Raw genomic sequence first — 26,660 nt, forward strand, 5'->3', positions numbered from 1 at the left:
AGGAGAAAAACAGCAGATTAAATTGAAATTTGTAAATCAGATTCGTGTGACTAAAGAATTTCACCCAATTCATATATTCCCCGTGAGTTTGTAATTTTAACTGGTCTTAGAGTTACTTACAGACTGAACAGTGTTGCCAAATAATACGATCAATATACAGTTTATAATGTTGGTAATGAGTCTCAGAGTTTCCCTGTTATGTTGCTAAAAAATGAGTACAAAATGCATCTCACAGTTACAATGATAATAGATTATCTACATCAAGTCTTATAAGTTTTAGTTGTAATAAACTGAAATAACATTTGTTTGAATTATTGGAATATAAACTAACTTAGCCAAACTTTTCATTGGGGAAAACAGCCAAAAGCACTCTATAAATAAAATGTATTATTATTATTATTATTAAAAAGACTTTTTATCCACCCAGTGAGGCTCCCACAAGCTGGCTGACGTTTCTTCATTGAACTCAGCGTCTGTCTGTTTCATCATTTCATCAGCAGGGAGCAGCAGCGCTAAAGAAATGATGATCAGTAAAATTAAACTGAAGGGACGTTAAACCAAATTACAGAATGTGCACAAAAGGAGAGCTGGAAGCTATTGATTAAAAATCATTTTGATTATAAATGTCCTGTGTGAATCATGCAACCCCATAAACATACTAATCAAAATGCAACAAGCACCAAAATGACATTTAATTGATTTATTCAACACCAGTGATGAAGGATGGAAGATTTGAATTGTTAATAATGTTTGTAAGTTTGACTGCAGCATGTTGCAGGAGATGATTTGCTTTAAATCAAAACTATTTTGTCCTGTAAGAGAAATTAGTCTTCAGTAAACCAATAAACCACATTGTCATAATTGCATACAGCACCAATAAATACCAACCAGATTATCTAATATCTCATCATTCAGTCAGTGTAAAACCAAGTATTGAACCAACCGTGTGGTTTATTTTGATTTGATGGGGACTCGTTATGAATTTAAACTGACAGTATGTGTTACTGTGGAGCAGCTCGATCATTAACTGAAAGCTCATAATGTTCAACATCCCTACATGCTTCACTCTTTGTCCACATATAATTATTAAAATTGTAAAAAGTGTAAAATCTGTTCTGTTTCTTCTTCTTCATGGGTTTTATTTTATCGTAGGGCTGCGAGTCTCCGCTGGAGCGTCGGTGTGTTTATACAAAGCAGGAACAAAGAGACTTTGTTAAACCTTTAAAAACTTTATTTTCATCCAGTTCATATAACCGAAATATAAAATATTTAAAGAGTGTAAATGTTGAAAATAACAAACTGTACATTATTAAAGTAGACACAGTTAAAAGAGACACACAGCAAGTTGTATAAAATAAGATTAATAAGTAAAACCCTTATAAAGGGAATCATGTTACTGTCAATATGACTTAAGTTATTATAACAAACACATAGCGTAGAAATATCTGATGATCCAGGACAGATCATTACTGTTTCAGCTCAGTAGCTTGATGCTTCAAGTCCTGTAGTTCAACATTTAAGTTACAAACTTTCATGTTTTCTCTGCTTTTTACTGACTTTGGTCCTTTTGCTGTTCAGATTGATCAGCTTATTTTTTTATGGAGGCAGGTGCGATCTTCAGAAGTACGGTCTTCAGAGAGACATTTTGTCCGTTTGTGGTCGTCCAAAACATCCCTTGTCTTCTGGGCTTCTGCCTCCTGAGCTGGCTCGGCCTTCTGGGATACTTGCCGTTGAGGTTTGATCCTCCGCAGCTGCTGAACCACCAACCTCCTGCAATGAAAGAGGATACACTTTTAGTTTTTAATTTTTCCTCAACAGGAAAGGAGAATAAGATTCACAGCAAAAGAATTATACTTTCTCTCTGAACTTCGTTAGTATCCAGACAGTTTTGTTGAGGATTTGGGTGAACTGACCCTTTAACAAAGATTTCAAAGAAGCAAACATACCTGAGAGCAGCTCAGCACAGTTGACGTCTGCAGAGAGGTCGTTGTCTCTGTCGGCTGTGGAGAAAGGAACACCGGAGGCTCCGGTCACGATGATTTCCTCCTGAGCTCCAGATGAAGAATCATTTTCCAGGTGGATAGCGAACTTCTCCTCTTCACCATCGACGGTAACTCCGTAATGAGCCACCTGCTCCCGCCCCGCCAAATCAGAGAGCTCCACCTGCAGGAGGTACTGGCCTTGTTTGGAGAGAGAGTGGATGTTCTCCAAGCCCAACCAGAACTCACCTGATGAACGAGAAAGGTGGAGATTAGTTTTTGTGGCTGAGTTTCAATGATGCAGATTTTTAATTAACTTTTTAAGTTAAACTTCAACTCACCACTCAGGCTGCCAAAGCCTTTCTTATAGCTCTCCCAAAGCTGGTTGAAGTTCTGGGATCCATCGAGACGTTTCTGGATGACCGTCCATCCACCTTCTGTAGAAAGAGGAGAGAAAAGTTGAGCTTGAAGCAGGTTGTTACAAAATATTCTTCAAGTCTTGACTTGTCGCGTTGGAAAACTTTTGTGTAAACTGAGATCTAAATTTTTGAGCTCATGTAATGTTGGTGATCATTTTTCTGATTTAAAACTTCTTCTTCTTCGCAGTTAATAGATGCTTTACAGGGTTTTTTACTGCTGTTTTGAGTAACGTATGATTCCCGTTGACTGAAATAATAACTCACAATTCTTATTATATAAGCAAATATAAACTGTCTCAGATGTCTTTAGATGGGTGTGTTTCTGAGAGCACAGGACTGGAGGCAGGTTTCTAGTTGACTCACCTGAAGTCATATCACAGAGGACGCTGAAAGGTTGGGAGTTCTCGGGCTGGACTGTGTAGACACCGCTGGCTCGCTGCCCGCGTACAAACAGATCATGGCAGTCTCTGGCCAAACCTGAGAAAACCGGAAAACTCTGATCAGATGATTCAGCAAATCAGACGATTGAGGGTCATTTCAGCTTTGCTGCGACTCAACTGTCAGTTCAGTACAGCTGTAAAATTTGTCAAATTTGTTGATGAGTCTTGTCACAGTTGCTGCAGTGTTTTTTTAATACCTTGAGTTTAAAGCATAAAAAATGCTGAGCTAGCAGTATCCTAGAAACATACAGTACGTGTGGTGTAAAAAGTCATTGTCCTCATTTTTCGTGACCTTTGGACGGTCTGTGAGCAGCTCTGCCAGCAAGTCACTTATTATAAATTCAGGAGTAAAGGTGAACCTCTTTGTCCTTACGTCACTGTGAATAACTCGTGTAAAGCTGACCTCTTGAACTCAGTTTTATTTGAGTTTGTGCCTCACCTCACTATACTTTATGTTAACAGCTGTATGAATTGACACAAGGTGAGTTGTTTCTGTTTGTATGCATCAGTTCTTGAGGAGGAATGGCCGGAAGAAATTAGGGTAAAGGTTACATACTGAGTGATTGTTTAAGTTTTCAGCACTCAAAAGGTGAAACTTGTCAGTCTTTTCAATGGCGACTTATCTCCATCACTTCTACGATTAATTTCAGCTTTTTAAAGTCATCAAATAGTTTAATTTCTTACCTGATTGGGCGTCGCTCTGCTCTGCTTCTCCTCTCAGCACCGTCTCTTCATCTCTCCGTCTGTGTGATTTTACTCTCTTCTGTGCAACCTGAAGGAACCGCAGAACAGGAAATTAAAAAATATATCACGTCTGTCTCTGAATAGAAAATAATTTCCTCTCTGAAAAGTCTAGAGATACAGTACGTGTCGATGTGTCGATGTGATGTAACTCACCTTGCTCTGCAGTGCTTGCAGGTGAAGACTCTGCTTGTCCAGTTTGTCTTGTTGCTGCTGGATTTTCTCCACCAGCTGGTCGATGCGTCTGTTCTGAGCTGCCACGATCCTCTGGAAACAAGAAGAAAAAAAAACAATCTCATCAGCTTCACAGCATCTTAATGTCACTGGAACAGCTTTGTTTGAAATGATACATTGATCTACACGTAAAGATGGGAAACAGATGCAGATACTGTAAAATTGTTTCTATTTTTCATTAAGTGCAGATTGATTTAAAACTTTTAATGAACTCTGATGGATGTGGACTCCAGGGTGATGATTTTTTAAGAAGATTTACACATCTGTATGTTTTCAGTTTTTCTAGTTTCTATAAGTTGAAATAACAGAATGAAATCAGTATTTTCTTCTCACCTGGATAAATGGGACTCCTTTGTTATCGCTGTAGTTGCTGTCCACTGCCGGCTCTGTAAGCACTTTGTCCACCTTCTCCTCCAGTCTGTCCATCCTGGAGTGGATGTCCTCACTCTGCTTCTTCACCTCCTCCACCTTCACCTTCACCTCGTCAGCCAGCTGTGCGCCCATCATCTCCCTCTCCTCCACCTCTTCACCTCTGGTCTTCAGGGATTCATCTTGCTCCCGCTGCTTTCTCTCCACTTCGGCCACCGTGTCGTTGAAGGCTTTCAGTTTGGCGTTGACGTCTCTCATCTGGATCTTGGTCTTGTCCACGTGCTCCTTCAGACCCTGGCCCAGCTGCAGGAGGCCGTGAGCCACCACGTTGACGTCGTCCCAGGAGGCGTGCTTGTCTCTGCCTCTTCTGTCTGTGGGGAAAGCTGCTGCTGTGTGCACCAACATGGTCAGCAGGAGGATGAGAAGCTGAGGCGTCTTCATCTTTGTGTCTCTGGTCTCTTCTGATATGCTGGTTCTGATGTGTCTCTCTGTCTGGTGTGTGCTGCTGAAGAGACGCTGTGAGGTTTTTATAGCTCAGTGCTGCAGCAGAGGGCTCCTCTGATTGGCTGGTGGAGCTTGGAGCTGGGGATGGAGGAGGGAGTTGGGGGCGTGGAAAGTCTTTCATAGTGGTCACCCTTTGCAGGACTTGGACCGTGATGCAATGAAAGGTCTTAATTACTGGTTAACCACTGGCTGATACTCCAGACAGATGGGAAATGGATGCAGTTTTGTTTTCAAAGCTCAAACAGAGTTTTCCAACCAAAATTTTTAAAAATAATAATAGTAAAGATTTTATAAGTCTGCATCTTGATTTTTCTTACAGTAAATGTTTTATAGTTTTTGTTGGTGAAGTAAAATAACTTAATTTTATGCCCCAAATGTTTACTACTTAAATTAAAATGAGTCTACTTGCTTGATTTCAGAGCTTTCAACCACATCTCACAGTCTTCAACTGTTTATATTCAGTTTGCATTAATACAGGCTATAATTCAGAGTGCATCCAACTTCAGCTTGCATTTCTCTCCCCTAAAAATCCAATTTTTACATCTCCAACACAATGTAGATGACTATTATAGTCAGTGTTTCCCATATTTCAAATTTATTTGGTACGTTAAGCCAAATAAATGTGACCCCCAGCTAAAAAGATTTCTTGTACCTTTTCTAATTTTGTAAAATTCTTTGTGTAGATGCAAAAAAGCCCAGATTCATTGGAAATAAAATGACAAAATGGTGCAATTATGTACAATTATCAGATATTGTAGCTTTGACCTGAACAAGTAAATCACTGATTCTTAAATATAATTGTTCATCTCAGTGAAGTGGAGCCGTGTGTCTTCAGTATGAATCAGGAATGCTGGAGACCATTTACAGATCGAGGAGCCACTGTGAGAAGTAGGGGAAAGTTCAACCCTCTGGGCTTTTTACGCACTCATTCCTGACTCATTCCTGACAACAAAATCCACACAATCACACACATGCATGCACACAGCCAGACACAAGGCACGTGGTGTACTGATGAGGTACAGATGCCAAACAGTGAAACACACACACACCCACAGTACACTTTGGCACACTGTGGCTTTCTGTATGATATTCTATCAGAAAAGCATTTTTAAGAACTGTTTTACAGATTATACATCGTGTAGGTAAAGAAACAGACTTGTGAATTCCCCCTTTAAACCTTTAATCTTATGTAAAGTTAAAAGGATTATTCAATATAATTGACCAATCGACAAAAATAATCTGCAGCTATTTAGATAATCTATTAATAGTTTAAGTCACTTTTAAGCAAAATGCGCAACATACATGCATAATATATACTGTATATATATCACTAATATACACTCACAAGCCACTTTATTAGGAACATCTGTGCAATCTAATGTAATCCAATACAACAGCTCTTCCATAAATTCTACTTTTACGAAGCTTATACATTTTCAGTTTTTGTTGACGTTGTCAGAAAGGTGATAATTCTACTTTATGCTCATTATTGAGGTCGTAGTGGGTAGTGGTGGTGTGCTGGGGTGCGTTATATTGAATGGTGTTCCTAATATTTTGCCCTCCTCATGTATGTTAATGGAATGGACGACATAATAGCAACACTATTCATTTAATGCACTCAAGTACACCACCACCACCCACTACGACCCCAATGTTCCTAATAAAGTGGCCTATTCAGATTCAGACTCAGACAACTTTATTTATCCCGAAAGGGCAATTCAGTTTGGCAGTGTACCTAGACCATGCATAAGAAAACAAAAAAACAAACAAACAAATAACAGACAGATCTATGCCAGAGACAGTCAGTACACAGGTACTCACAGACATGTAAATAGATGAACAATAAATAGATACATAATATATAAGTAAAATCCTTATCCCAGCAATAACAAGCCCCAGAATGATTAGTTAAGACAATAAAACTCCACGAGTATAGAAATATTATTCATTCCACATACTGCTATCAAGGTTTAACAGCCTGACGGCAGAAGGAGTGAAAGATTTTGAGAGATGATTTGTCTTCAGGAGTGGCGCTGTAAAACGACGGCCTGAGGGAATTAAAATGAAGTCAGAGGACAGGATGTGGTCGGTTGGGAAACTATTCCCCGTACCAATTATCTTAGAACAGACCTTTACAATATTGTAGAGGCAGTTTTATGAGAGTATATCAATCTTAATGTTGTGTAAATGTTCAGATTGTTATTTTGCACTGTTTAAATATTTGGACAAATTGTACTTTGATGCTTTGGCAACATTGTTCTTGAAGTTTTCATGCCAGTAAAGCTTTTTGAATTTGAATTCTCAACCTCTGATTCAGTATACAAACTAACTAAAAGTCAACCAAACTAAAGCCAAGGGCAGGCGGAGACACTAGTTTCATTTATAAAAAGAAAACAAATGTAATAGCTCCAAATGAAAGCAAAAGAAGATCAATATTTGCATGATGTTTTGCACAAAGTACAAGATAAAACTAACCAAACAAACATTGACAGTTATTTGAAATATGAACCTGATTTCATTTGTTTGCATTACTAATATATCTTCAGGACTTTGACCTGCTTTCACCTGTAAATAATTTTCATGCTATTGAGGTGTGACTACAAACAACACACTAGTGGTATCAGGGGAACTTTCTTGTGAAATAATGAAACTGCACTGGAAACACGGCAGCTCCTTGCAGCCGGTGATTCAGTACACGTATCTGTGCTGCACGCTGCCTTTCTGCACGTATCCTCGAACCTCCTACACTCAGCTGATGTGCAGCTCTATCGAGAAACAGCTGGACGAGGCAGATTTACATCCTTACTCAGCTGTATCAGGACACAATGTTCGACTTGTAGATGAAGTTGTGCTTGGACGCTGCAGTTTAACATGTCCATTGCTTTGGCCACGTTACAATAACAGCTGTTTCCTGTAAGTCGGATTAAATGTGTGATTATGATGCAGAGAGCTGCTCAACAGTGGACACAACTAGGATGTAGAGACACCAGAAGATCTGAGTGTTTGTATAAAAATCAGCCTGATTTACATTTGTGATGGTGGTTATCACAAAATCTTTGAAACTGTATCTCGAGTCGGGATGTTATGAAACCAGTTATTTTACTGGCACTCCCAGCAGTTTATCTGATAATCAGTCATCACTTTAATGTGTTGATCAGTGCTGCAATATAAGATATGAGATAAGATTCTCAAGTTAAACTGTGTCTGATAAACAATAAATCCCAGAACATACATATTGCTAGTTAAATGAAATATTATTTACTGGGATCAGAGTCCAGTGTAATGGTGTGTTAAGGTGGGATCATCACCGAGACTCATATTCATGACTTTGTGACTTCATGTCACTTCAAGTTTTTCTTTTCAGTTTCAGTTTTTGTTTGTCTTTTCTCGTTTCAAAACACGACACTGAAGTGCAAATAATTATTTATCACCATTTTTGAAAAGGAAACATTGCAAAGTCCATTTTTGTGTCTCTCACATATCATCTAGTAGCTCATTTTCACAATTTAAACCTCTTGAACAACAACCGCATTGCATGTTTTCCATGTTGAATTGACATTTCAAGGCAGTAAAAGTCTTCACCAGTCACACCAGGGTTTTGGGGGTGGGGGGGGGGTCTTTATTCAAATCGAGGGACTAAGGATAGAGGATTGTAAAGCCCCCTGTGTATATATATATGAATAAAAACCGACTTGACTCGATTACCCCACTCTTGTGAGAGCCAGAGGGATCAGCAACATGAACAAATGAGACGAAAGCTGCAGAGTATCGGATATTAATTCAAAGTACAAACAACAGCACCAGCAATTGTTTCATTTTGTTTGGGGTCCATTGAGTTAGTGTTCATATAAAATAATATGGCCTAAAACTGCTCTAACCAAAACATTTTTTATTGAAAATGAATCAAACGACGATGTGTCGCTTGTAACGAACACAGAGAGAGTTTCCACCAGACTCTGTTTTCCCTTCAGCTCTACAGAGTGTTTTAGTGTTTTCTGGCTCTTTCTTTTGGTTTTACAACCCGCAACTTTACTGTTTTGGTTCACTCTAACTTTTCTCATCAACCTTGTTTTCAGTAACAACAAGCAGCTGTTTTCAGTGAAAAAGCTCTGATAAACCAACTGAACGCTACCTGCCCACCATCAAACCACAGACAGACAAACTGGTTAATTTAACACCTTAAGAGTCAGATGTCTTTAAAGGAGTTGGTGGAGACCAAAACAGAGCAAAAAGGAGTCAAAAATATGACTCCAAATGCAAAAGTAGCTTAATGTCTACTATAATATACTAGAAATAAGCTGTTTCCTGTATGCAGTGATAATATGTAAGTAAGTTGTGTTTACAGATTGTTGAGCTGCCCACAAGAAGCCAAAAATCAATTCATGCAGATGTAAAGTGATGCTCGACCAAGACATCTGTCTTCAGCGACTTAAAAGGTCGATACAAAATGTTTGTAGTTTAGTTTGCTCTACGGCTGCAACTAACCTTTATTTTCATTATTGATTAATCTGTGGATTACTTCTTAGATTAATCGATTAGTCTTTTGGTCTATGAACTGTCTTGAAAATGGTGAACAATGTTGATCAGTGTTCCCCACAACCCAAGGTGACGTCTTCAAATGTCTTGTTTTGTCCCGACCAAAAGTTCACAACCCAAAGATTTCAGTTTACTGTCATAGAAGGAAATATTCACAATTGAAAAGTTGGAATCAGAGAATTTGGACATTTATTCTTAAAAAATGACAAAGCAATTAATTAGTTACCAAAACAGCTAGTGATTAAATTTCTGTCGACCAACTAAATCAATTAATCAACTAATCGTTGCAGCTCTAGTTTGTTACATCACCAAAAAAAAAAACATTTAAACAGTCACTTTTGTTTTAAAACTTCCCTTCACATACTTAAAATTTGACTTAATCATGCAAATTAGCTGCTTGAATTGTACGTGTGACTGAGGCGAAGTTCAAACGTAGATACTGATTTAAATAATCTTTCTGCATATTTGTTTGTCTTTTAAATGACAATGATAACATAAAAATAAACAAATAAATTAGCAAAAAGGTCTTTCACACATATATTCCATCATCAGAGAGGCAGATGACACCGACTGACAGATACACTATCTTATAAAGTGATAAAATGGTCTCCAAACATCAGAATATAACTGTGTTTATCTGCAGATTACAATACAGAAGTACATCTCAACACATCACACATGCACTCTTGTCAGAAGTCAAGACAGTTTTCATCTTTTAACACATCCTGAAACATTCCTTGTTTGTCTATAAACCACAAGGACACTGTAACATGTCCCATCAGAACAGCACATGTACAGTACATGAGCTTCCACAGAGAGGCGGGTAGACTGTGTTTTTAGGCACCAGTGGGTTAGTGTGTGAAAGGTGAAAGTGTTGTCACGTGTCTGGTATGTTGCATCAGCCTCTCCGGACTCTGTTTGTGATCAGACATGCACAGCTGGAGGGCGACCTGACACACCGGGAAACCGAACCCAGAGTTAGAAAAACATCCAAAAGTGCTCCAACTGGATGAGGAATTATTTTTAACATATATTCTGATCTTTAACCTTGAGTATTGATGCTGTAATTATCAGTAACCCCAAATAACAAATACAAGGACTTGGCAGAAACAAATAAAACAAAACCATCGACAGAAAACCTAAAGTTAGAAATACAGTTTAATTTAAGGAGACATTACAGCAGAGATGTTTATAATGATTTATAATATTTATAAACGATGATGTTTCAACAAGGTGGTTTAGTTTTTAAATCTGAAATAATGCATTAATTTATCGCTAAAAACGGTTTCACTCAGAGGTGTTCACAAGACTTTATGTGGCTAAAAGCAGCTTCTGCTTGTCCGATGTGTTGTGTCCATCCACATAATCCCACATTACGAAGGCTAATCCCATTTTCTTTTTAGGATTTGTTTGTTTGTTCATGTTGATGCTGGTGCAGACATGATTCAGAATTATTCATAGTAGTTTTCACAACTTTAATTTCTGGAAATGCAGTTCTAGTATGAAACTTGATTTGAGATCTTTACGCATACAACATGGTTTTTGAATTTGTAAAGTGATCTACCACCAGCAGCCAGTTAGCATAGCTTAGCACAAAGACTGTGCTAAGCTGTGGAAACAGTTAGCCTGGCTCTGTGCAAAAGACAAAAAAGTCCACCTTTCAACACCTCTAAAGCAAACTAATTCATGTTATATCTCTGACCCAAAAACTTCCTGGACTGGTGCATAACCACCCGCAAAGCCAGGCTAGCTATTTCCCCCTGTTTCAAGTCTTTATGCTAAGCTAAGCTAACTGGATGTTGGTGGTAGCTTTATATTTAACGTTAAGACACAAGAGTGGTATCAACTGGCTGTTAAAATAAGTTTATTTCCAAATTATTCAAACTATTCTTTTAAACAACTTTAATTGTGCATTGTTTTTCAGAATTTAAACATTTAATATAGCGTACATAAAAATAGTTGGACATTTTCGTTTATCTGAATCTCATCAAATGTTTGTCTAATTCAGTGTTATTAAAGTGTTTTTACATGTTTTCTTAGATTTTAACTGAAGGAGACAATTAACCAATAATATTTTATAAATGTTCATTAATTTTACTTTGAGCAGATGTACTTGTATCATTTGTTTTAAACTGTGATTCTACTTTTTTTTGTAAGACTGGCGCCTCTTAGGGAGGCTGTTGGGTACATTTGGCAGAACAGAAAAGTAAGTCAAAGGTATCTCTTGAATACAGCTTGTCTGTGTTGATGTCATGAGGTGGGGGATTTGTTTTGATCTGGAACTAAAAACAGCTGGTATTTACAATTGAAAGGGTGATTCTCCGTTCACTCACTTCCATCACACTGACCTTTTACCTAGTTTCCACCCTCACAGCATCAGTATCCGTATGTTCCCCCTCGCTTTGGGACCTGTTGCCTTTTTCTTTCTTTTTTTTTTTTTTTTTTACAATCCGATTCTCTGGCTTGCACTTTAACCCAGAAAGCAGCGTCGTTTCCTCGAGGCATCCACTCCCTGATCAAAGACTGTGAGAGAGGCGGAGGTATGTGAGTCAGGGGTTGGCTGTGTGAAATACTGTACTTGTCTTGTTTTCATGAAAGGTTTAATGGCTGCTGTAAAACACTGTGAATATTTGTAGTTTTTGGTGATTAAATGAGCAACTGTAGCAGAAAATAAGAACTTGAGATTCATCATCTTGTGTGTCAAAGTTTCAGTGTGTTACTTTGTCAGTTTATCTGCCAAGAATCTAAATTATTTATCAAATGTTCATTTGGTAATTTGGCTATGACAACCATATCTATAATGCATAAACATACTTATAGTGCATTATAATCTGCTTATAGAACTGTATAATTAAGAGTTATTCATAAAGCTTTATAACAGTAATCATAACACATTATAAAGCATTGTATAATGACTTATAAGGTCAAGTATCATAATACATAGGATCATAGTGTATTATAATTCTCATAGTTGTAATGCATTATAATCACTGTTATAGTGCATTATAATGTGATTATAAGTTACTCTAAGTGGTCATTGGGTGCTTTAAGTGAAGTAATGAACTTCTTGAGCAATAGGTAGATATAATACATTACAAGCTGGTTATAAGTCACTATAAGTGGTCTTTGTTTGCTTTACATAAAGTGAAAAAATGTCATCAAATCTATGCAAGAACAACACAAAACATAAAATTAATTTATCAGTTTAAGTGGTCAGAACAGACAATGAATTGAGTACTCCAATTTGACACATTGATGATGAACAACTGAATGATGGACATTTACATTTTACTAATGTAATGTTTCCCCAAAAACTCACTCTGAACACTAAAGTGAGTCAAATTGTAGATAATAATTGAAACAATTTCTACTTTACCTGGAGCTGTAAACATTTGATCAACAAAAGTGACTCCTTAAAAAAGACTTGGTGTTTATAATGCATCATGGAATGATTATACTGTATTACAAATATAAGAATTATAATACACAATGATCCTTGCAAAAAAAAAAAACATCAGCAAGTGACCAACAGTTATGAAGTATGATAATACTAGACCTTATAAGTCATTATAATATGCTTTATAACTATAATTATACAGCGCTATAAGCAGATTATAAGTATGTTTATAATGCATTATAGACATGGGCGTCATAGAAAGTGTTACCGTTAATTTCTCTTCCTGATAAAGCTTTTCATGCAGCTCCTATCTTTAGCCACTTTGACCTACAGTAACCTGTCTAAACAACTATCAGATGGATTACCATGAAGTTTTGTACAAACATTTCCAAGAAGGGGAGTCCTGATAACGTTGTTGATGTTTTGAATTTAACACCACCAGGAGGTTAAAAGTTTCACTTGAAATATTTCAACAGGTTAAAAACTTTATTCAGACATTCATGGTTCCCAGACAGACAACTTTGTGACTCTAGGGATCTACTGACTTTTCCTTTAGTGCCATTAAAATGATCATTTTTTCCAGTACTTTGATCTATAACCAAATACCTGCAAATCTTACGACATTCCCATCAGCCTCGGCTGCGTTTAGTGCTATATTGTATGTGAGCAAATGCTACCATGTTAATGCGCTGAGCTTAGATAGTGACCACGTTGCCTGCTAAACAGCATAATATCATTGTGAGCATGTTAGCAGCTTGATCAACACTCATCATACCAAACACCACGACTTTTACATTTACTTAAACCTGCAATGATTTTTTATTGCTGTAAACGCAGCACTCTCAAATTATCACCTTTTAAAGTTGTTATGGTGAACTTGTTATTTGCCTTTTTATAAATCCACCAGACGGAGAGCTACATTAGCTTGTATTTAGAGTTGTGTTTTTGTTCACTTGGTCCAATATTCACTCCTGTTTTAGTCTCCACCAACTCCTTTAAAAATATCTGGATCTTTAGCTGCTAAAAGCTTCACTGCATTCATCAGCTGGTCGCTAATTCTGTCTGTCGTTTGGTGCTGGGTACGAAGAAAACAGCTGTTTGCTGCATCAGGAAATGACGCTGATGAGAGCGGCGAGAGTGAAACAAAAACAGTAAAGTTATGGGTCAGAAAACCAAAACAAAGAGCTGAAAGATGCCACAGAGCTGAGGAGAACAGCTAAGAATCAAAAACACTTAACAAACTTTAAACTCCACTTTAATCAATCTTACAGTTTGATTTTCTTTACAATGAGTATTAAAGCCTCACAGAGACACTAGCATGACTGATTATTAGACAAGTTTTCATTAAATCACAGGATGCGTTCAGGAAAATCACTTAACACAATTTTTTATGTCACATTTCTGTGTGACATCTTGTTTTAACATTTAAGTCTGGAAGCAAGACTCCTCATGTCGCTGTGAAGAGATTCAGGTTCATCTAAACTCGTCTCATGACATTTGCCTGCCATGTCAGTAATTTAAATTAAATTAAAACATAAAAATTTGATTTTTTACCTTTTAAAAATTTGTCCTGGTACTTAGTTTAAACATAATTAAGTGAAACAATGAAAGTAAACCGACAGCCCTAAACTAACCACTTCTGAGTGTCTTTGTTGAATGAAATATAAATAACTTGTTGAACTCTGCTCTATTTCTTAAAATAAACCCAGCTTGACCTTTTTTTTGCAGTGGTATTAACCTCAGTTTCAAACCAGACGTCTATTTACTCACATGGGGTTTCAGTGGCTCATTGCACCCTCCATCCCATTACTTAACGCTCTGCTTGTCCGTGACCGCTGCTGTGAGTCCGGTCATATCACTCTCTTACACATTTCACCTTTTACCTAGAAACCAGGAGGAAATCCCGAGGTGTGTGAAAAAGACTGCATCAGTAACCACGTGTACATAGAAAGACCTCTGATTAGTGATTTCTGGATTTTCACTCAGTAACTTTCCTGAGTTAGAAAGAATTATTTAGAGTTCTGAGATTGAGCTTTGAATTATGATAAAATAATTCAGATTTCTTTTTCTGTTTTTCTCATTGAAATGTTTTTATGTTTGTTTGTTTTCACATACCTTAAACCTGAAAGGCCAGCTGTGGCTCAGGAGGTAGTCCACTAATCAGAAGATTGGTAGTTTGAAGTGTCCATGGGCAAGATACATCACTGTATGAATGTATATGTGAAAGGGTGAATGTGGTTTGTAGTGTAAAAGCCCTTTGAGTGGTCAGAAGACTAGAAAGGTGCTATATAAGTGCAGTCCATTTACCGTTTACATAGTCCTAATCCTCCACAAAGTAGTTGTGTTTTTTTGTTTAGGTAATAAAAATGTCAAATGTAAATTTTTGAATTTCAAACGCTTAAAATGTGACAGCTTAAAGGTACCCTGTGGAGTTTATGATGAATATTTGCACAGTGGGCCCCTGTTTTGTTTGCACATGCACACGGGTGAGGCAATACACATTCCTGTCATTCTACACACCAGCAACATGGATGTAAACAATGCAGGTTTAATGTTTTATGAATGAGGAGCCTCAAGGATCCAGACAATACGTTACACTGAATATAAAAAAACAAACAAACTCTGCAGGGCACCTTTGATTCCATCTATTGTATGAATTCAGAGGAACTTTTACTGATATTTGTTGCTGATCACTGATACTTTGTACTGATTTTCAATACATTATATTTTTATCACGCTAACATTTGTTTTCTTCTCTCTGTTAAAGTGGAAAAGCCTCTATCAGAAAAGTGAAGACATTCAAGGGACACTAAAATTATCTACTAAAACTGGACTCAAATGAATAACATTAGATTGCAATAAATTTAATTTCACACAAGCTTTTATTCAGCTGTTCTGTAGGATGAACCTCCATTATATTAGACATGGGTACTTAACATTTAATAAAACACTGCCATTAATCTGGTACATGTATATTTTTGTTTATATTTTTTGGCCACTTGAAAGCAGCAGCAGGTGAAGAAAACCGTGTTCATAACTTCAGCATGTATTCGGAGTCGTGTGTCTGGTGAATGTAAGTCCAATATTGAATCCTCTTTTAGCTCTGTTTTTGGTCTCCACCATCTCGTGAGGGAAACATCTGTTTTTTAAGTGCTAAACACTCCACGATATTCATCAGCCAGTTGCTAACTTTATCTGCCTGCTGATTGTTGTTGGCCTGGTAGTGTACAGCAGGTTTTACAGTGAGTTTTTGCTGTGTGCTGCGGCCAAAAATCTGATGATAATACTCTGAGGGCTCATCACTACAAGCGACACCTTTGACATTACAGGTAGTCATGTGAACCATTGTTTATATAAAAATATTTATTTAGAGCCGCTTTAATTATTCCTTTGTGTTTTATGTGCTGAAACGATGAGTCAGTTAGTTGATTAGTGGGAAAAAAATACTTTGATAATTCATTGTTTGAGTCATTTATCGAGCAAAAATGTTACAGATTCGAAGACATTGTTAATTTAATATATTTGGGTTTTGGACTGTTGGTTCGACAAAACAAATGATGAATCGATTCATAGAAAAATGAATCCACAGATTAATAGTGAGAAATAATCATTAGTTACAGTCCTAATTTTATGACCTCTTAAACGAACTTTACTTGTAAATGTTTTTCTCACACTAAACAACTGATTCTTTACTTGAAGGCCTTGAAACCGATGCAAATGTGTTTATGACTTCTTCCTGTTTGGCCCTGCCTGGACTATCCTTGAGACCCGCAGTAAAAAAAACATGTTTGCCTGCCAGCGTCTCTGGACTTTGATGCGTACTCTGAGCTGACGGACAGGTATCCTCCTATCTCCATCCTGTCAGCGCAGCAGCCGTACCAGTCGCCGCTCAGTGGGGAAATGACTTTACAGGTTATTGTTCTGATAAAGAGCTGCTGGTGTTTGGCCTCCACCATTGTTTTTCCTCTGAGGTTGGTCACTATGTACAAAGGTTTCTTCAGAGAACAATTAAATGTTAATGCAGCACGAGCAGTTCAGCTTGATGCTCATCAAGGCTCAAAGTGACTGAAACAGTAAAATCGGCTCTAAATCACAGACATCAGAGAGAGTTACTGATGATAGATGATGAAGCGTCATAGACACAAATAAAAGGTGTAAAATGTCACCTGTGAGCAGATAATAGAGAGGAAACTACTCTGTTCCTTAAGACAAACAATGACGATAAATAATTGTTTATCTAGTTAAAGCTATAATATGTAACTATTCTCTATTAAAATGTCTAAAAACAACTAGACCTATGTTATATGTTTTATTGAGTTGTGTACTTACATTATCCAAAATGTTTCCAACAATTTTCAAACCCAAAGAAATACGTCGGCATTGTAGTTGCACACCAGAAACTGTCATAAATTGACTTTTATTCAGTTTCCAAACAATTTTACAGTTTTATTCCCCGTGTATGTTTGTTTTGGAAAGGAAGAGACCTCTGCGGATAATTCAGCTCCTGGTAAAAACATCCTGAACGATGAACACTGAAGTAATACTAACACAGAGAAGCTGGTTGTTGACAACTCCCATGATCCCACAAATTACATATTGTGCGTTTAAGTGTAAAAATGAGAATGAGTACTGTGTATTATAATAACATCATCATAACTAAACTTTCCAGAAACTTGTTTATTTCAGACAGAAATCATTATTTTACAAGTCATCTGAGGGTAACTTATTGCCCCCATATGGACAGTAAATATTCATCATAAGATGCATTGACTTCAGAAAATAATAAAATGCATTTTGATATATCTTCACACAAGGATTGAAGTACTTAAATATATTTTTTGTTAAAATATGTGTCCAGCCTGTATTTGTGATTTGTGATCAAATCTCTCAGAGGTGATAGTACTATTTGGAGCTGTTTTTTGTAGTGTTTTGCTGTTTTATCTCAGTGTTTGTCATTAGTATGGTTGAGTCTTATTGTCAGTATGGATGTTAGATGTACGATTTTCACTGAAGTCTTGTAAATAACATTCATGTGGACATGAGGAAGATTAGCTGCACTTGTCATGTAACTTGGATCCAAATCAGCAATAAGTTCTAGTTCTTGTTTCTTTGATGCAGTTTTTTCTATTTAAATCTGCACTTATCAATATTTTTATATTAATGATGGATTAAATCACTTATTATAAATTATATATAATATTAGAGGAGTCACTTATGGTGTTGAGCCCACAGAGTGATCACTTGACTCTGCAGTTACCTTCACCTACAGAGCTTTATTGCATCTTTTTAACTCTTTACGTTTGTTTTACGGCTGCGACTTTACTTTTTTCGGTTCACTCTCCCGGCTCTCATCAGCGCGTACGCTACCTGTGCAGCACTAAATAGCTGACAGCCAAGGTTAGCGACTCAGTGGAGACCAAAACACAGGCCAGAAACACAATATTGATATTGTTCTGTGTTTTTTGGATGTATAATTGGCCAAGTGTTTGTTACCACATCCTCCATAATGACATCCATCCAAATGCATCCAAATCACATCCATCTTCCATGACCTGATGTATCTCCTTTGGCTCAGTTTTAGCTGCAATTCATCCATATATTTACAGACAGAATTTCCTGTTGAATAACCCAAAATGTTGCCTGTTTAGAGAGATCTTTGAAAGTCTGCTAGTTAAGATTTTCTGCTGCTCGCACAGCTGTATGGGGTAAACACAGAGTGGCCACAGTGATAATTTCCTGGCTTTGTCAGTGTTCACTGTTAAATAAAAACCGTCTCAATCATGGAAGTAATGACTCACTGAGAGCAACAGCGCCAGCTCTCAATCACAGCAGCCATCCCTTCTTAATGGTGAGAACTGGGTGTTCGACTCCCACAGTGCATCTGGAGGAAAAATGATGACGTTTGTGCCAACACAGTTTATAGTGAGATAAAAAGAAGAACAATTAAATGAGGCGGGAAGGCAAACAGTTCTTTAGTGTTTGTGTCTGATATGTGTTAATGCTGAAGAACAATAAATTCACAACCTGAACGTATACAAAAGGTTTCTTATCAACATGGCCTTGAGTGAAGTGTTGTTACGTTACTTTGAGAGGTAATGAGTAATAGCTTTACTGTCTCATAACACAAATGACCATAAAAATCTGCTGGCAATGATAGTTGTTGGTCAGTAGTCTGTAATTAAAACCAGACTTGATTTGTGACTTTCTAGACACAGTTTTCAGCATCTATTCTCAGCACACAGCTGACTTCAAAGCAGCAAATGGCAGCAGTATTATCAAACCTTTCAGCACAGTGATGAACGTCCAGCATCTTTGCTAGATGTAGGGCTGCAACTAACGATTATTTTCATTACCGATTGATGTGACGATTATTGCCTTGATTAATGGATCACTTGTTTGGTCAATAAAAACATCAGAAGACAATAAAGAATACTGATCACATCTTTAAATGTTTTGCTTTGTCTGACCAATAGTCCAAAACCCCAAAATATTCAAGTTACTGTAATGTAAAACCAAGAAAAACACTGAATTTTCTCATTTGAAAACCTAGAACCAGCCAATGTTTGGCATTTTTGCTTGAACAAATTCAACTTTAAATAATTAATCAATGATCAAAATATCTGCAGTTTAGTTTTCTTTTTTGATTGACTAATCAAACTAATCAATCGTTGTAGCTCTAGATATTTCAGTTGCTTTGAGACGCTAACTAAACTATTCATAATAAGTGACAATTTTCTTCCATGTCACTTAATTTCCTCTCTGCTTTGTCCAGTAAACTACTCTGGATTAATAAAGCCACCGTGTCTGTTCTTCAGGATTAATGTGACTGACTATGTGTTTTGTTTTTGCAGGTAAAAGGTCAAGATGCAGTGAGGAAGAGTTTAGCTGACAGCAGTAAAAGTTTCATAAGTGATCAGGGTTGGGCAGGATGAGGTTTGTCTCTTGGGGCCGATCTAGTTCACTGTGAGTGTGGCCTTCTGGGCCAGAGGTCGGGCTAACCTGGAGGAAAAGACGCCATAAAACGTCTCACTGCTTCCATGTAACTAAAACTTCCTCCATCTGTACAGTTCATCAGAAAACCATCTGCATACAAACCGCTGCGTGTTCGGTGGGAGGCAAACAGCTTGACATTGAAATATTTTACCTTGTGCTTAAGGACATATTCAGCAGTCGTACCAGGAGCTGAGAGGCGGCCAGTAGATAACGAATATTAATTAAGTAGCATGAAAGCAGCTGTGATAGATTCATCAACTCAAGGAAAAGTACTGATACCACAAAGTAGAAATATTCTGTAAAGAATTTATCTGTTTTTGATTTATTTTTTATTTATTAATTATTTTTGTCACTTTTTATTTGGGATGCTTTTAAGATATTTTACAAAAGAAAAAAAAGAAAAAAAGAAAGATCAACAAATTGTAAGAACCAAGTGGAGTATTTACATTTCTTACTCTACTGTCTAAATGTCCATATTGTATCTTATTATTGATCCAGATATGATGCTGTAGCTTCTTCGTTGTTCCTGGTGATACATTTCAGTCTGTTAATGCTTCAAAGCATTTTTAGGTATTGCTCTTTTGCAGGCAACCAATAAAATTGATTGATTATAAACAGCATAATATTAAATTTATAAAGGCTTATAAAGTGTCACAACTTCCATTTATCACTGTTGTGTCTTCCAGTTATGTTCCATTATGATCACTTTGATTGAAGTGAAATGACATCTTACCCACAGAAAAGTGACAGCAGCTCTTATTAGCTGGCTGTTGACCTCTGACCCCGCACACACACACACACACACACACACACACACACACACACACACACACACACACACACACACACACACACACACACACACACACACACACACACACACACACACATACTGCTGCTGTTATTTCATGTATAAAGCAGCAACATTTTAGAGAAAATGATTGTCTCCCTGCCTGCAGCCAGCGTCAGTGTGATGAAGCTGCAGTCAGAGGTCAACGGCTGGAGGTGAGACGTGTATATTGAAGAGATCATCTGTGCTGATCTTCATCACCTGACCAGCACACCTGTTTGAGCTCCTGATCACAAGTGAGCAAGTGATCACTCAAAGCAACTTTTTACCTTCTGACATGACATTTGTGAAAGAGGTGGTTCTGTGGAAATATTTGAGTGGTTTCAATATTTTACGGTTCCTCAGTGGAACATTTATTTGAATAGGAATCAGGTTTTAAGTACTTTTACAAAGTGATGATCCAGGTCTTTCTAAATGAACAGAGAGCAGCTACAGTATGATGTATTGATACGTATCTGTATCTCCAGGCGGAGACGGTTCGACCCCAGAGAGGTTTAAACTGTTGAACCCATCACTCTTCCTGTCCTGGGTCCAGTGGATGTGTGTTTTGACAGCGTCACGTTGATTGTGTATTCATTTATACAGTGTCCTGTTGTTTCTGCTGGGTCACAGCAACCTGCCAATCCCTGCATTGTTCTCTCTGGTCACCGGAGAGCCGAGCCTTCCTGTCTGACAACTCTGCAGAGTAACACGCCTGCACACTGGACCATCAGTGTTTCATTCACTTCGACTTGTGGTTGTCAGTTGACTTTATGTTAGTACCAGTCATCCCTGCTGCTGCTGCTTCTCATACAAATCCCAGTTTTCCCAGCACAGGAAGTTTGAATTGAAGATGAAATCTAATCTTAAAGTGCTGCAGGGATTTTATTGTTCTCATTTCACTCTTTGGTAATTTGTGAAATCCACAGAGATTCAACTTCAGTTAAAGACATTTTGTACTTTTGGCATTAAAAAAGTCAAACTTAGTCCAGAGGAAGAGTTGAGAGTCTGTTGGAACAATATGAAAAATCTGAACTCAAGCTCCACTTACTAGTTTTTTCTGGGGCTCATCTTCGCAGATGGAGTTTGCTTCAGTCATGTTATAACAGGATGTGATATAACCGATTTTTCTGTTTAAAGATGGTATTTGGCATCAGATGTGGATGACCTCCTTGGTCAACCTACATCTGCTGAGGAAGACTGGGAGGAAGACCTTTAAAATGGGGTTGAAAGCTCAGGAAACAGCTAGTAAGTGGACCTTGACTATTTACCCTCAAAACACTGCAAACAAGAGGCAAAAAGTAGAAAAATACTTTAAAATATGATATTTTTCTCCAAAAAAGAAGAAAAAATAGCAAAATGGACATTTTTAAAACAGTTCTGCACTTGCATGTTGCTTTTATTGAGATTTTCATCTCAATAAATGCTGATATCATTTCTGTTTAATAAGATAGAAGAAATCAACTGAATATAATCCCTATTAATCACATTTAAAAGTAAAGAGCTTCAGCCAGAGTCAGTGGAAACTAAATAAAAATGTCCCTGTTTCTCTGCTGGTTTATGTTGTTTCCCAGAGCAACAGATACAAACCAGATGCTGAACAGTCAGACCTCACAGCAGCAGTTATTGTTTATAGGTCAGATCTAGATGAGGAAAGTGGCATTTTCTAATGTTTGTGATATTTGAACAAATGTATGTAAACAACCTCAAAACTGATGTGAAAAAAGTTGAATGGGGGAGAAAGAGAGACAAACAAAACTGAAACTTAACTATCGGGCACCTTGAAAGTAGACAATGTATTTACATGCACAGTCAGGCCCAGTAATAACAGCATACTACATGAAATTTCAACCTTGATTACACTGAAAGGCAACATTACAGAAAATTTCATGCCTGCAACATTTGTGTTCACACCTCTAGACTAGATACATAAAAACGTGTGATTATGATTAGATAAGTGGGTTATTTTCACTTGTTTTCCATTGATAACAAACTGAATGATGACATCGTGACTGCTGAATTCAAGTGATGAACTTTGTGTGTGAATCCTGACTGTTTCTTGTAAATATATTTATTTAAGTAAAATGATTCAAGCAAAAAAATCCAATAATTTGCAGTTTTCATTATTTTGGTTTCAAATCTCTTATTATATGTTCCTGTAATATTTCTAGGACTTATAATAGTTACTAAGTAGTACCTACTATAAGTCCTGGTAGTAAGTATTAGTAGTACTTACTGTGTATTTAACTCCTGTGGTTGTAATAGAGAAACAGAAACTTGTAATTTCTACTTTTTAAAGTTCTATTTGGTTTTTACTTTGTCTATTTGGGCTTTTTATGGACCTATAATTGCTTGTTCTAGTAAGTTACAGTTCTCATTAGTTTGGTTTCAAACATGTTATTACCCTGTTAGTTTTGAAATAAACAATACTGTTAATTACTTTATTAAAACCATTTCCACAGAGGTTGATGTGTGCTGCGTCAATAAAATGAAACAGTGGTTTATATTTTGGTCTCAGTAACAAAGCTCCTCCGACAACCTTCAACCTGAAAGACAACAGCGCCCTCAGCTGCTGGATGACAGAGAATGCAGTTTGTGAGGCTGTAAACCAGTGGTGGGCAAATAGTTTACATAAAAACTCTGACATACTTCTTCACAAATCTACTGTAGATAACAAGATAAACACAAGGCCCTTACATGAGGAGAGCCATTAAAACTATAGTTGTAACATGCTGTATACTATATACTATAGTTGTAACAGTGAAGTGCTGACATCTAATAAACCAACCAGAAATTAAAGTTTATGTAATCCAACAACTTCAGCCTGTGTGACCATAAGAGATTTGTTCTTCACGAACACAATGGGTTGGCAGTCGAACAAAAATGTGTAGGTGTATTGATGGCATTTTTTCTTTCTCAGGTACAGTTCTTAACAGTGTTATAAATCTATTTTATTTTTAAATGAATCAAAAGAAATAAACAAATCACATAGGCCTGTGTTTCCACTGCATCGGTTAATGGCCCCGCAATAAAAAAATCCTTTAAAAACTCGCTCATGGTTGAACCTAATCACTGACCCTGCTGTAAACTTAGTCTCTTTCTATATCAACAGATAGAGCTTTGTCTCTGCTGGCCTGGACTAACAGACCGCAAAACATCTATAAAAACAGGAGAGACGTTGCTTGTCTCTGATATGAGCAGACTACTGGCGTAATCAAATTTATATTACATGTTCAGACTCTCAGACACTCTGTAGTGAAAAACAGAAGAAAACGTAATATAGTATAATATAATATAATATAATATAATATAATATAATATAATATAATATAATATAATATAATATAATATAATGAGGCATCTTGTCACTTTGGCGCCATCTGACCAAATTGGTGAACATGCCCCGCCCCTCTCTCTGTCGTCACCACGCAGTTGCTCGGATCTCCATCCTGATTGGAGTATTCAGCTGTCTGTCACTGACTCCGTCAGGCTCTGATTAGCGGCAAACTCAAGAAAGCTGCGTTAAACGCAACAGTTGTCCAGAATATCACCGGAAAAGATATTAGTCTACCTTCAAAATAAGCGCAAAATGTATGCATTTAAAGCTAAGCTAACATGTAGCCTGAGAGTGTATTTAAACAGAAATGATGCTCATACAGCTTTACAATTGCCCGTGAAATAGCATAAAATAGTCTGTAAGAATAGTTATAGTGCTGGTCCATGCCACAAATGCACGTGAAGTGAAAGGACCATGCATGTTTTAGTCAAGTTATGTCATGTCAGATTTACTTCACATTACTGCTAACTGTTTTTCAAAGTTTTCTGTTGATATGTGGATTTTCAATTTTTTGTTTTCCTTCCTAACAGGCAACTGTTTGTCACTAAAGTGTAAAACAAACTTGCACAGATTTGAATAACATCTGTTTTCTTGACACGGTTGCAGAATGTTTTCTGGTGATACAACATAATGTCAAATCTCTGCATGGGGATTTTCCATGTTGTAGTGAAAAACAAGACAAGGTAGGAGAATTATATTTAAAAATAATCTCTATATTATCTTTGGAAATGGAAAAGAAGCCATGATATGCGTAGTGTATGGGCTGGTGTGGTATTTTAAAGTATAAAACAGTCTATTTAAGTAAAACAACCAATGTATGTATGTAAACTGTAAAATATAGGACTTAAAATACTTTCAACATTAGCTTTTAATAAGAAGCATACAGCAAAATTAGGTTGAGAGGACAACATCACTGATCTAAGTTCTGTTAGTTAAATAAAAGATGTGCCGTTAAAGACAGATTCATGCCTTCTCGACTTTTTAAGGCCAAAAGAAACACAACCAGCCAGTTTTGTTTTTTTTTTCAACATTTGACTGTCATACAATAAAGTTAAATAGCAAACAAATACAACCTATTAGTCAGAGCAACATTAGAAAAAATAAAACTAAGAATAAAAGAGTATGTGATGAAGTCATTGTGAGTATTTTCTCCACAATGAGCATCTAACATAAGCACTGAACATTATAACCCTGTGATACAACTACACAGCCATGCTATTTTAATTTTCTACCAATTAGCTTGAGACCATTTCTGGATACTATAATCCAGTGGTTCTCAAAGTTTTTCATGTCAAGGACCCCTAAACTGACACAAATTAGACCACAGACCCCCATCTGATAAGATTTTTGCTTTTAGATGTTTTATTACAGAAAGTGTATGAAACCCATGACCTAAATAGTCATACATTCAATCATTGTGTTATTTATGGATGGAATTATAGGGAAAATAAATGATTCTCCTTTTTGCTGGGGACCCCCTCAAGGACCCCTGGGCGTTACCGGACCACTGCTATAATGAAAACAATTACACTAACAAAGCCAGTTAACGCTGATGAACTATCAAACAACAAGAATAGATAACAACAATAAAAGTAACAGATAAATCCATTCAAAGATCCAAAGAAAACTTCTGGAGAAAACTGACTAGTGATTATTAGACTTAACACATATTACATGTATGGAAAATTGCTGATAGAAATCAGAAATCAATCAAAACTGAACGCAATTGGTGACATTTACAGTTTTCTCACAAACAAAATACACCAGCGCAATAAAGTTATATTTTGAAAGCCACAAACCGGAAATGGCTTTTTACATTTTTTGAAACTTGACGTCACTGCTGAGTTTTTTTTATTTTTTTTTCTCCTCCCAAACTTTTCTTACCTTCTCCGAAAGTCATGACAAGTTCCAGTGTGACTGGACGGAAAGAAGCCAGGAGGTAAGAAACTGCCCGAGGGATCGATCAACTCACATCACACATTGATACGCATTGATTAGCTGAATGATTATTGCCTGACTTTCTGAACAAACAACAAAACGATTTGTGGTCCGTGTGTTTTAGTTCACAGTGGCTTTTAAATATTAGAGTAAATTATTGATCACAGCTGATGTTACAGTCTCTGCAGCGTGCAGCAGGAAAGACTTGTCGTTGTTGGCTTCAGTAAATCTGTGTTGTTGGTCTTTTTCATAATTTTACTGTGCTTTAAACTCTTACTATTGTTACCATAATCTTAAAATAATAATGATAATCCTGATAATAATCTCAGCATAGTTTTAAGTTATAAAGTCATTGGAATTTTACTTTGTCTATGTAGGCTTCTTATAAACTTACATAACTGCTAATACTGGTTATTTATGCATTTTTAGGGGTTTTCTCAATTATATTTGACATATTAAATAATTTTCTTGGATCCTGTAAGTCCCTTAAAATATTAAGGCCCCTCCACCCCCCACCCCACCTCTACTTTTGCCTAAAAGTCCTTTTTGATACTTTAATCCAACTTGATTGTATACAAAGTGGTGTTTTGGTCTATAATAGTGTGACTGTTTGTGATTTATAATCTTAGATATTGATCTTAACAGTAGATAAAGACAGAGTATGTGCTTTTGTGATCATGTTTTTGCTGTTGTTGCTGCTCGACTCTGGAACAACATCTCATAAAATCAGTGCATATCTTTAAAAAGCTGTTTTGTTTTTTTTAAGTGGATTTTATTGGCTTTTTCTTGATTTTTTTTTTTTTATTTAGTGAGTTGTACACTTTATTCAGCTCAATCTGTCTCCTTAATCTCTTTCGTCTTATTCTTCCTGTAAAGCATTTTGTAACCAGTTTTTTTATGAATGCAGTTTGTTTGCTTGCTAGTAGTATGTAGAGCAGATTTAC

General features: G+C 36.8%; 2 protein-coding genes across 5 annotated transcripts in view; one reads left to right on the forward strand and one right to left on the reverse strand.

Annotated features, from left to right (window-relative positions):
• Nucleotides 1-1,246: 1,246 nt before the first annotated feature.
• Nucleotides 1,247-4,829, reverse strand: LOC121900621 (angiopoietin-related protein 4-like). The gene is made up of 7 exons (XM_042417051.1): nt 4,147-4,829; nt 3,736-3,846; nt 3,523-3,610; nt 2,762-2,875; nt 2,321-2,416; nt 1,947-2,228; nt 1,247-1,770 (listed from the first exon to the last, which is right to left on the reverse strand). The coding sequence occupies exons 1-7, from the start codon at nt 4,621-4,623 to the stop codon at nt 1,589-1,591; spliced, it is 1,350 nt and encodes a 449-aa protein (XP_042272985.1). The 5' UTR covers nt 4,624-4,829; the 3' UTR covers nt 1,247-1,588.
• Nucleotides 4,830-25,218: 20,389 nt separating this feature from the next.
• kank3 (KN motif and ankyrin repeat domains 3) overlaps nt 25,219-26,660 on the forward strand; it is a 36,199-nt gene continuing 34,757 nt past the window's right edge. For all 4 annotated transcript variants that reach the window (XM_042415790.1, XM_042415793.1, XM_042415792.1 and 1 more), the window contains exon 1: nt 25,219-25,717. The gene's annotated coding sequence lies outside the window, so the exon portion shown is untranslated. The remainder of the gene's footprint in view (nt 25,718-26,660) is intronic.

This window comes from Thunnus maccoyii, chromosome 7 (assembly GCF_910596095.1).
Source record: "Thunnus maccoyii chromosome 7, fThuMac1.1, whole genome shotgun sequence".
In the NCBI taxonomy this organism is placed as follows: Eukaryota; Metazoa; Chordata; class Actinopteri; order Scombriformes; family Scombridae; genus Thunnus; species Thunnus maccoyii.